Below are 12815 nucleotides of genomic sequence, written 5' to 3'. Positions count from 1 at the left end.
AAATTACGGAATACACGAGGCGTTAGATAGTAGCTTAAATACGATATTTAGGTGGGCGGATGTTAGAAAGTCTGCGAACGTGGCCGCAGTTTGTTGATCGCGTAACAGCCGTGCATCCCATCTTATCCGCGTTCGACAATTCGCCAATTACTTTTACGTAAGCGACCGATGATATTAACCCGCGAGACGTGGCACGCATCTGCGCCTTTCGACTCCTATTTTTCATCCACGACATTCACGATATTCGCTCTCTCTCTCTCTCTCTCGTCGCGCAACAATTAATTACGCTGTGACGTAAATCACGCGACTATGGCATTTATTATGAGAGAAGAGAAAAAAGAAATTCCTTTTCCACGTGGTTTCGTTGTATCCCTTGTATCCATATATCAAACAATTGCGTATAAATAATTCAGCTGCGATTATCCGAGGAAACGAGTCGAAGAGCATCGGCAATTACGAAAGGGAGAGGTAATTCGAAGATGGTCGACTAGGAAATTAATAGAACGGTAAGCAAGCCGCAGTCTACCCTCGGTACAGTCCCTTTTTCAAATAGCCGTTCGATCAGTAATCAGAGCTCGTTCGACCGAGCGCGCGATTTATAACTTCCACTTTACTTCTGCGAGAGAATCGTTGGTTCGGTACGAATCGCGCAAGTACTTTGTCCGACCTCCGGTTCTGGATCCGCGACCATTCAGTTCTATCGATCCGTGGCGCCACGTTAGACCCGCGCTTAATAGTTTCCACTTCGAGGAAGCTTTCGTCCCCGAAGGCTGCGCGATAAATCGCGTTATGGGATTTATCAGGGTGAAATATTCGTTGGCAGTCCCCTTTGGCGAGTAGTGGGAAACATAGTGCACGCGGGCCAAGAACGAAAGAGGAGAGAAAGGGAAAAAGGAAGGAAAAGGAGGAGAGGAAGAAGAGACGAGCGATCGAGAATTCAGAGAGCAGTCGGGTTTGCCGACCGGAGCGCTCACTGACCCCTGACGGCTCCGGCACCAAAGCGGACGTCACGAGAAACCTTTACCTTCGTTACCTTGCTAGTATTTAAGGATCTTCCTTGGCGTGCCGTACATACGGCTATGCAGGCATTTAGATCTTTATCCGATCCTCCCCGTCAGGAGCGAGTACTCCAGTGAACCTGAAACCTCCTCGAGAGCCATTATCGGTTCCCGAGATACTCACCGCCCGCTGAATTACCTGTGAATTTCTGCCTCTCTCCGTCCTTAAGTGTGCCGTAATAGGCAAAGAAACATAGGCCGATGCTATTCGAATATTCAGCTAAACTTTATACGCCGCATCCACTCCGGCTACCAGATCTCTTCCCGCTTCGTTACCCTCGCCAGTTACCCTTCCTTCTACGTTCACGCAACGAAGAATAATACGCCTTAGCTCGTTAACGATCGAACAGTGCCGCTCCGCCACCCTGTGTTTGTAATTCCCGCGTTAAGTACTCGGCAATTATTCGAATTCGCGCGTGCAAGCGACGGTCTGGCCGACCCTCAGGACACGAAACCGTTTGGACGTAATACACGGGAACCGTCTTTAATCGAACCAGCTCGCGCAGCTTCCGAGCCAGTTTTGCCCGTTATCTTGACTCATCACTTTCCTTTGAAGACCACCGAAACGACGCGATCGAGGAAGGGGAAGGAGACGCTTCCCGATGTTATTTATCAAGGGCCGCTGTTCCTCGACGTTTCTTGCGATCAGATCATCGCTGATAACGGTACACACCAACGTGGAAGCACGCACGAGCGTTTCACGCGTGTCTTTGGCTTAGTTTCCTGTCGTGACCACGATCAGCCGCGGAGACGCGAACTGTTCGATAGGTATACGATCGCGTACTCGCCACTTTTTTTTACCCTCCCTCGTGTACCGAGTGTAATAACAGAAAATTGCCGTAACGAGAGTATAATGTTCCGGCGAAATGTCAAGGATACCCTTTGAGAATTCGTTCGTTCGTTCAACGGCGTGTTTCGTGTCACGCTGCTCAGGAAAAAATCCCTCCTTTTAAAACCCCGGCGCGCAGCAACGATTGCGACAGCGTCTTTCGTCATTTAGAACGTATCAAATTGGATCGTTGTCGGCGCGATTTTGCATTGTCGAGGAAACACCGTCCACCGACGCGCGTGGGCGTTCGATCGACGAAATGGTTCGCACTTAGTTAACGGGGCGCAAAGTAAATGATAGACCAGAGGTTCTCAGATATCGGATCACATAATATTAAAATAAATGCCTTTATAGAATTATAAATTACAACCAACTGTAGAACATTTACATTCTAGATTGTAATAATTTTAATAGTGCAATCCCACGTTCGTGTATTTAATAGGAATCGCCTTCTACGGAGGCAGCATTGGCAGCAACTCGCAGTACGAAATCGATGTGCCGACAGTTTATCTGTGTAGGATGAAGGAAAGGAGTAACACGTTTTGACATCGCCGGTAACCGTCGATTGTATCCGCTGAAACATTCCCCCTAATTTTCGCCGAGGATCCGATGTAATTCCTTCGGTTGATTCTCGCGCTCACCCCTCGAGGAATAGCTGTTAAAACTCGCATTGACCGCGCAGAATAGCCGCACGGCGTTATGCATCATTTATTCAGTGTACGAAGAGCGTCCGGTGCCGTGTGCGTGTTCTCCCCTGAGGCTCACAGCCTTCAGAATGACATCGACTGTGGGACGTTGGTTCGCGAGACTTTGCGATAGACTCGTGTCAAGGGCAGAAACCAGAGAATCGCATGCCATTTATCACCGCCTGGTACGGACGTATTCTTAAGTGGATACCATTGTTCGAATACTTCCACGCAGATACCATCCGCGTCGATTGCTACGATGGAAAAACGTAGCTGGCAATATCGCATCTACGAACCTATGTATACATATACAAACTGTTCCGTTTAAGGAGTCATGAATCGAACGAAGTTCACAGAACGGAATATACGTACGGAGACTTACGAACCGTTCCATTGAATCGAAGGAAATCGAACGTTTCCAGAGGACCAAAGTGAAACGGAGCACGACGACGCTCGATCAACGTCAGAATCGGGTCCGTGCAGATCTGTAACTCGATTACGTAAACTAATGATAGACAGCGATGTAGCATTTATGGATTATTTCGAAGGCTCGCTGCGGAAGATCCGAGAGTCGGATAGCGAGGTGCCAAGTTTCATAAGCACGTCCTTGCTTATCGGTTATCCGGATCGGCCTGTAACCGCGCGGATTCCTCCCCCTCCCCCGGTTTTATAAGCCATCCAGCGTATCGTATAGTACACAACAATGAAGCACGGAACGGCACGCTGGAAACCGTCTAAACGGCTTATCAGTCTTCATCGGATAATATCGGTGCCTGAACCTGAACGTAATGGTTATGAGTAATAGCCAGAGATCGTGGCGGCGCGGGGTCGGATCCGGTGAACCGTACACGGGAATACGAGATTCAGATACAGGTACCGAACTTGCCGCAACCCGTTACGCATTATCTACCTTGGCTAGAATTTTCTGCCACCGATTTGTCTATTGTGCCATCACGACACCACGACGACCACGGTCGTGCGATTCCTTTCAAATTTGTTCCGGACGGAATGCAAAATCAACGAACAATACCGTGGTACCAGTCTGTACCGGTTACGCAAGCATCTCTGGTCCACTCTTAGAGCTCGATATTGCTACAAAGATATTGTTGACGATCTTTCGACCGTACGGATGGATCGATCGACTGGCCGAACCGGGTCCAGAACCCGGATGTTTCTTTCATTAAATCGATTTCTTTTTTTTTCCCCTCTCTCGTTCCATCGGCCCATTCTTCGAACAACGATAATCTATGATCCATTTTGTTGTTTCGTTTGGACGAGCGTTTGTTAAGGCATCTATTATTCGATAAACGCGCAATTTGCCCCTTTTAATCTATTGTAAAGCGATTTTCTGCAGTTATTTGTCTACGTATTTTATAATTTTGATTACATATTATACGGTACAGTCGGATCAGCCTGCTTTCAGCTGGTCTGTCTGAAAGACGAAACAACCATAAACGCTGGTTTCCTGAATCGGCCGCATCGATCAGAGACTACTTTCGCATTTCACGGTTTCGTTTCTCAGGCCGTGCAGAAATTACACGTTAGACGACGAACCTTTCGACCGTTTCTTATTCGAGATTAATCGAACGCTGAGACCGGCGGGAAGAGTGGTCGCTCGTCTCAGATGTTCATCGATTTAAAGCTCATTAGCATGATTTACATAAACGGAAGCTCCATTAAAAGGAGCCTAACGGTCGGTCGAGTCGACTTACTTTTCCCTAATCGCGGAACATCGGAGTCGATCGAGCCTCGCCTGCCTGTTCGATTTCTCACGTACCCACCGATAAAATCGCGATGAAATGCACGCATAACAGGTTCGAACAAGTGTATTCGTTCGCATGACCTCGTGTTCGATAAATAAAATCAACGGTGTATATTGGAGAAACGAAGGAGAATTTATCGACACGGATGCAAACGATGACGATTATAAAATACGTAAGACTAATGCGTAAAAATAAGTTCATCGTGTCCAACTATGGTCGTTTGTATGTATTTTGCGTAATTTATGTCTTCGAGTCTGTCTTTCCTTTTCAGAAAAATCTATATCACTAGGAAGAGCCGAAGCTACTTCAGCAAATGGAATCGACTAACGATTTTCTCGCCGCGCGGCTAACTGAATCTCTGTTTATGCAGAGGACTTTCGTCGTTCCCAGGAAGCCGTGAAGGCTGACATTCGCATTGATTGTCCATTCCCAAGTCATAAATAACGAAGATCGCTTCGAAGATCGTAGAATTACGAAAGAAGAGTCTCCCCTTGATCGATAATCTTATTTCGATAATTCTGTCCACCGTTATCCGAGAAGATTCAACCTGCGCTCGACTATTGGCATTATATTACCAAATGATTCGATTAAAATGCACCCCCGATGAATCTACATATCCCCTGAAATAATAAAAACGCATTCATCCCTGGATCATGACGAAGAAACGTAGATTCAAGGACAGCATCGTCGAAAAGGGATGCGGATAACGTTCGTGCAATTTATCGGGTGGATCGATACGAGTGATAAATATGCGCGTATGCGATTGATTGGGCGAAGCGCGACTGCGATCGTTCGTCGCGATGACCAGACGAACGCGAGCGAAGGGGAAAAGAGGCCGAGACGTGGAGGGTAGAAGGGTCTGAAGAAAGAGAAGGCGATTCATTAGTCGTACAACACGGAAGTGTTCGAACCGCACGGTTCCTCGACGTGTGTCGGCTTGATGGTCAGTGTGTGCGTGTTTGTGCGTGTGTGAGAGAGCTTGTTCGTGCGTGGCCCGGGTGTGTGTGCGTCGCTTGAGGAGGCTGCAGGGCCAAAGTCGGCTGTGGCCACGGTGGAGGGCCTTATTATGCGCGACGGGGGCCCCTGGACGAGCGAACTCGACGTTTCGGTCGATCCGGCTCAACATTAAAACCCGGAATATATTGCGGTAATTCTTTCTGTTCGATCTGCCGGCCAAGGATCGTGTATCGGCAGTCACCGCGCTCTTCCTCTTTCCTTAAGCGGATGGCATATCAGAAGGACGTTCCTCGACGAGCCTCCAGACGACTGCGTGCTCTAAGCGCGAATCGAGGCGTTCCAACATGTACCACTGTTATCCTGATCGCACCATGCTAGGTACAATTTAAAAATTGTAAAAAATGCACATCCGCGCTTAAATGTCTCGGAACAATTGTTAATTATATTTGCTAAAAGTAGAAACAACGAAGTAATTGTTAAGAAACACGAAGAAATATCATTTGACTTGACGCTACATGTGACAAAGAGAATACTTAATAAGAAAATATCTATCCAATGTATTCCAATTTATACTGCAAAATAATTTAAAGTTGATGATCTGCATTAAATATTAAAGCTCCGTGAAGCGTAGAACGTGTTCTAAGATTTTCTAGCGGGAGTGTACAAAATGGAATGTCTGATGTGATCATTCTAATTTCTTTTCTTATTAATAGATTTTTTTTAATGATACGGATCTGGAACACTTTCAAGATATATACTGCAATTCCTTTTCGCGAAGGAATATCACGGAAGGCTGACTACTTGATTAATTAATACCTCCAATCTTCTACTATACCTGATGTAAAATTTTCTTCGTGTTCGCAGCAATGTGCATAATTTAGAATTTAGAGGCTCGTTTTATCGCCAGAATTTCGTTTGCTACACGGTGCCCTGTTAGATTGCCTGATCGAGATTAATAAGAACACCGCGATCGTCTAGCTTGGCGAGGTAGAATTTATTTGGAACACGATAGCGTTATTAATTCACCGTGATTCTTCCAACAAACCTCGTTGTTCTTCGACGGGCTTGTTACCGTGTTGTACCAATTTACGATGTCCTTCCCGGTGTGTTTCGCGTGTGAATCGTTTATCGGCTGTCCTGGTGCAGGAATAGTTTCGTCGTGTCGCAGTAAATCACGAGGCTACACGCGTTGAGTTCTTCATTCGACGGGCGCGAGGAAAAAATCCTCGATTCAAATCATTTTTTTGGAATATATGTTCGCAGGATCGCGTGGGCGACTCTTTGGAAGCGAGTACCGAATACGAAATAGTAAGGAAACATACATCGTTCATACGTATTTGAATTATGATAATTTGAATGAAAAATGAAAACCCACTGCATATTTCAATATTTTTAGAAACCTGCAACATATTTAAATATTTTCACATACTCCGAGGAAATTAATTTAACTAACTAAAAAAGTTTCATATTCTTCGTTCGATGCATCGACTACAAGAACTGTTATTTCTAACAATCTTAAAACCTGTCTTTTCATCTTTTACTTGAACTCGACTCCAGACTCGACCGTCTACCCACGACAATACACCCCTACACCGAGTATTTCACAAAAAAGCCAGTCGCATAAATCATTTCCAGCCAACACGGCATTTCTCAGTAGTCGTCGCGAAAGGTGTCGCGGTTTTTACCAAGATGCGAATCCCTTTGCATCGCCTACACACACACACACACACACGCACGCACATACGATCGAATCCACGGCTGTATCTGTCGATAATATCTCGCGACCGTTTCTTGAACTACAAATGATAATTACTTTCACAGGCATCGTGCCCGTCGTTGGAATCACGAAGCCGACTGTCTCGGATTCCACGGTCGATTATTAGCAAACCTAGGTCTTCTCATGCACCGCAAGGACCGCGAATTCTGCAGATTACTTCAGCTTCCTGCTTCGTCGCGGCTCATTCTCCGGCTGCCGATCAACCGGTATACCGTTGCTATAATCCGAAGAATCCTTTGACTGGATGCACGGACGTTGCGAGCAGATTAGGCGACCACGTTGGGTTAGTTGGGTAATGATTGTCGGAGGGTTCCCACCGACCGACTAGAATCCCTTCGAGACTGATGACGTCTGCTGATTTACGAACTGGGAACCGTACGAGGGAACCGTTCGAAGGAAGGCCAATCGATCCTGCACCTAGACATTGATCCTACTGCGCTTTCATACGTTCAGTTTCGTCATAGATGCATAGTGGTGGCTTGACGTTTTAATTTGAAAGGACAAATTGAGATATAGCGTTATTTAATTGATACTTCTCTGATGATAGTCGATGGTTATTTACACGTTAGGCTAGAACAGGATCGTAGGGAGAGAATCGTCGTGAGGTATCATCGTTCGTATTTTGATCTAGTGATCATCGTTGAAAAAAGGTGACAAACGTTGATGTTATAACGTAATTTCGTTAAATTCAAATGCGATATGTTTCGACTACCAGACTTTACGCTAACGTTCACGTCACGGATTGTGGAACCATTAATAAGCCGCATAACGGTCTCCTGATTTTAATTTCATACGTTTTGCCAGTGTCGAGCATCGCGGCCTACGTATTTTCGAAACCGTGAAATTCCTTCTTTCGAAATTGGCCAGCGTATACATTAAAACTTCGATGATATTAAATACGATAAACACAACCTACTTTAGAAGATTCAACACTTCGCTGCAGCACAATATTATTAGTAGGTGGAAAAAGTTTCAATTTTAGAAATACTTTAAACGTCATTTGTAAACCTCGTTTAATCCGATGAATCAAATTGCCCCAGTAAAGCCAAGAAAATAAAAGAAACTACTCATTGCATAAAATAAATCTCGGCGATTCTAGCCTCGTACGTTTCTACTTAGACGCATTACCTCGTAACAGGTGTAATTTTACGGGCCGTGCCTCTTGCGAATGGTCTGTTTTCTTACCTGTTGCACTGCCTCTTGAGTTCCCGCCGGATACTGCTACGCGTGCGGATGAACCTGAACGCTCCACTGCCCAGTGAGTTCGCTCTCTTTTCTCCCTTCTCGAACATTGGGAGCCACTGCTCGGCCTGTAGGCCATTCTGCACGCTGTCATCCATATCTGTCTCACCCTTGATCGTCGCGCCGGAGATTGTTCCTATCGGTCTCTCTTACGTTTCTCCGGAGTCACTTTACCGCACCCTCGTCGTCCGTACGATCACGACCGTATCGAGAAATGGAACCGCGACGTTTGCAGCCTGCCGCGGTCTCATGGCAGAGTGTGTAGCAGCCTTTAACCTCTAACGGATCGGTCAAGTTTCTCGCGATGATGCTGATCGTCTCTCTTGATTAAACGAGCATCGGACTGCGGAAAGTAATAGTCAGAATCTTTACCGTCTGATCGATAGTATTCCTTTCGTTTCACCGTGCTCACGTTGCTTTGTCGAGTAGAACGATTTGTTCGTACAATATCTCTCTTCTCGAAACGATTATTTTCCATGGAGAGACTGACCTGTACTCGTCGTTTCCGGTATCATTCCCCGATGAAATTACGCTGACGCTCGTGGAAATATCTCCGAGTACCCGTTAAATTGCTCTTGATCGCGATTTTCAGATTACTCATGCGCGTGGCGTAGGCCGAAGCGGATTACATAACGGCCATCCTCGTACGCACGCAGCGACGCGCGTGTGCACGCACGAGCCTGCTCGTGACAGTGTGCTCGGTCCCGCGGCTCGCGCGACCGGTCTTCTCGTCCTACCAGTCGACTTTGACCAAACGATCGGCCGATGCCACCCTGCGCACCTTACCTTCGCACACTATGCCGCGCTCGCTTCGTGTTCGTGTCGATGTCCCTCTACTTTTCAACGCTCGACAGAACCAGGTACGATGGTCTTCCACGAATTCGAATTTTCGGTGGTTAACGGTGTTTTCTTCGGTGCTCCCCTTCTACGACGAACATCCGGCTCGACGAAACACCGCATGCACGCCCCGAACGATATTGGCCAAACGTGCCACGAGCAAAGTCTCTACTCTTGTTAGCGAAACTATTGCCGTAACCTCGACGAATACGCCGAGAAACACGATCCACCGAGATATCGAACCTCGTAGCCGGCAACTCGCGATCTCGTATTTCGTGGGCCGACCCGGAAGTTTTCGCGCGGACGGTCACGAGCGGACGCCATCACGATGCCGAATACCGCTGATTTTCGTACGGTTCCGCACGATACGTCGTCTCACGATCTCAAGCTGTGGGCTGATTTTCGGGCGACCCGGTTGGAAGATCGCGACACACGCATTCTGGATCTCGATGCCGAAATCGATACGGTTCGTATGTTGGACAGTTTCGCGCCGATCGTGCGCCGTTTTCCCAAATCGGAACGCTACGCAACAGCGGCAGTTCCGGCTTCGTGGAAAGTCGCGTGTACGCGCGCGAGACGAGCGTCTGGCCGCTCGTTACCGCACTGATAGGATGTTCCGTAGTGACGTTGAACGCACGCTCGATGTGGAATACCGGCGTCGGTGCATCGGTTCACCGTTCGCGTTCACGGTACCAGCAGCAAATGTGGCCTCGAGTGGTAGCGCTCTGAAGCGACACCTGTGAGGAGACGCTACCCTCTTCCTCTTCTTCTCGTGCCTTCTTCCACGCCGCTGTTCGGCCGCTCGTCTCCCTTCCGCCGCCTCCTTCCTCTTGTTTATCTCGATAACGACGGGACCGTGAACACCCTCGCCGCTGCTTCTAGATCGTTAAGGGGCATCGATGCAGCGTCAGCGAAAGGAGATGCGATCGCCCGCGAAATTGCCACCGATATCTCTCTTTACGAATTTTATGCTTGTTCGAATGTTTAATCTTCGACGATGTTTCGTCGATTCGTGTTCCTTGTCGGGGCGAATACTTTGTAACGATATTTCCAATTACGGAGACACCCACGGTGAAGATACACAGGATGAAGCAACGATAATTATCAATCACAAGTACAGACCCCTTTTTAATATACTTATTCGTTGATCCGTTGGATAGCCGCGTTTTTCGATACACTTGCCAATTAACGAAGGCAAAAAGCCAGTCTGTCGACTTGGTCGCGTCTCTATTATAGACGCGAGAGGATCTTAACGATTATTACAGGGAATAAAACTACATGCGTCAATCGACGTGATCGAGCAACATCCTCGCAATAAAAGCACGTAGCGGCCGTGCGGTGTACCAACAGCAACTGTCCGGCGTTCCCTTTTCTCTCCTAACCCTGCGCTCGAGTTCGAGTTCCTTCGCGTTGGCTTTCTTGCGCTCCGATCCTTCTGCCCGTCGCCGAGCTCGTCGAATACTTGGTTCGGTGACTGTATACGTACCTATATATGTGTATCGTTCTGTGTATCTGTGTGCGTGTTTGTGTTTGTGTATTTGTGTATGTGTACGCCGTGGCCAAGTTGCATCGACAACAACAGCGACGACGGTAACGAGCGTGGATCGCCTGCGATGCGCTCGCCAATAAGGCTGGAGCTTAATTGCTCACCTGGTCGGTCGTCGTTTCGAAATTCTGGCCGTTTTCCGATCGAAACTACCGCGAACGATTAAGTTATGAAAGGAGAGTCGGATACCAGTCATCGATTAGGCAGATACCAGGCAGGAAATCGATCGTGAGAAAACGTGGCAAACGATCCGCACCATTTTTGGCACGGTTACAGCGAATTTATGGGTAACTGGTGGCGACCAGTGTGGCAAGCAACGTGCCATTATTATTCCGCCGCTATAAGCAGACATTACTTGATACTACGGTTAAGGAACGAAGAAACGGAGGAGGCACGGCTGCATTATAATCGAGTTGCGTCACGATAATATCAACTGAGAAAGCGGAAACAATAATTCGCCGGGCGGATAAGCTGCTACAGTTCATTCCACTGCCGCTCGCCCGCGTTTTCTTCTCTTTTTATCGCCGGCGATCGTTGCACCTGTGCAACGGCTCCTGCGAATGTCGAACGTTTTCGGGATGATCTCGATGTCGCGAGAATTTGTCCTCGATGGCTGTGAAATCTGATCGTGTTTTTTCCACGCGTTCCTGAAGAAATTTTAACGATGGGTTGACCAAATGATAAGTTACTAGACGATGAGTTAATAGGCAGTTGGTAGACACGAAGAGAGGGGCAAAAAATTGGAAAAGTATTAGTATAAATTATCGCTTATCCGTGACCTCAGTTCGCAATGCCATAACGAGAATGATAGTAAAAGAGGAGGAGGAATTACATTCGCGAAAAGAATCGCATTACAAGAAGAGGAGATACTCCTCGTTAAACCACGCAATTTCCCTTCGAAAAATACCCGTTGCCTCCTTCCAATTTCTGGATCCACCCGTGGATAATAATAATAATAACGCTTCTTTATTGCATATGAAAATACAAGAACAAAGCGAACAACAGGCTGAATAAAGGATAAATGTAGTTTACCTATAAAGCGCGGCCGAAGACGAGCTGCAGCCACGCGCTGTTGTAAATTCAACCTTGAACATAACCAACCGAGTACAGGCGAAAGATACATCGAGGGATAGGTACCTGGTTTAACCAAAAGATAAAAGGAAACGCGAGAGAAGACGAGAATAAAAACCCGGTATTAATATATCGAAAATATTTTACAAACGTATTAACGACGCGCAATTGTCCAGTGGGACATGCAAAATATTTTCGAACGATCGGCCATTAGCAGTTGTCGTCGGGTGGCAGGGCAGTGTGCACGATGCTTAATAGCCGAGCAAGCGCAGGAAAAGCAAGAAGTAAGAAGCAACCGAGGGGAGAGCAAGCGCGTTCGACGGTGAAAACAGGTGAGTAACGGCCGACAGCCCCCGAGTCTGCGAGCACGTTGTGGAAGTCGATCTCAGGGCCGTCGAGTGTGGCGAACCACGGAGAGCATGGATGGTTCTCTCGTACGAGCAGAGGGTCACGGTCACGAGCAAGGTCGTAACCGCGATTGTGTGCACGGTGCTTAATGCACAGCGCCCGTGAAAGAGGATAATGGGCCCACGAATTTCGCGATACAGCCTCGTCGGCCACACGGCTACGTCGTCTATACACACATAGCACGACCCTTGCAATTACGCTACGCCGCAAGCTCGTGCCTATCGACGCGGATAAATTGAAAGAAAACATCGTTATCCGACGTTATTTTCAGTCTCCTTCCTCTCACTACGTCCGATGCCTGCCGGATACTACCGTGAAAAATTCTATTCTCGATTGCACGTGCACCGACCTTGGTGAAAGTTTCGAGACGATTACCGCGTGGAATTATGCCGCGATAATGCCAAGTATATGCCAACCAAGCCGACATTGTCTTAGGCTTCGAAAGAAATTAAATTGCTCGATCAATGACTAAGGTTTCAGAACCTTATTTTCTTAAATTTGTGTTAATTTGCTTGACAGGATGTATGATAAAGAAAACAAATAACTATTACATTATTATATACTAATCTAATATCGGCGGCAACCAGCGTTAGCAGCTACTCTATGCTACCAAAACTAGTGGTCATTTCTTACCGGTTACG

The 12815-nt window shown here is 47.1% G+C and overlaps 1 protein-coding gene across 1 annotated transcript in view; it reads right to left on the bottom strand.

Annotated features, from left to right (window-relative positions):
- LOC117235132 overlaps positions 1-8425 on the bottom strand; it is a 162366-nt gene extending 153941 nt beyond the window's left edge. Inside the window, exon 1 of the mRNA XM_033496878.1 lies at positions 8256-8425. Within this exon, the coding sequence (XP_033352769.1) occupies positions 8256-8410 (155 nt within the window). The 5' untranslated portion in view covers positions 8411-8425. The remainder of the gene's footprint in view (positions 1-8255) is intronic.
- Between the last annotated feature and the right edge of the window lie 4390 nt (positions 8426-12815).

The sequence above is a fragment of the Bombus vosnesenskii genome, unplaced genomic scaffold (assembly GCF_011952255.1).
Source record: "Bombus vosnesenskii isolate JDL3184/JDL3185 unplaced genomic scaffold, Bvos_JDL3184-5_v1.1 scf7180000013314, whole genome shotgun sequence".
Taxonomy (NCBI): domain Eukaryota; kingdom Metazoa; phylum Arthropoda; class Insecta; order Hymenoptera; family Apidae; genus Bombus; species Bombus vosnesenskii.
The sequence above is the reverse complement of the archived record's forward strand: the minus strand, read 5'-3'. Positions and strand labels throughout refer to the sequence as shown.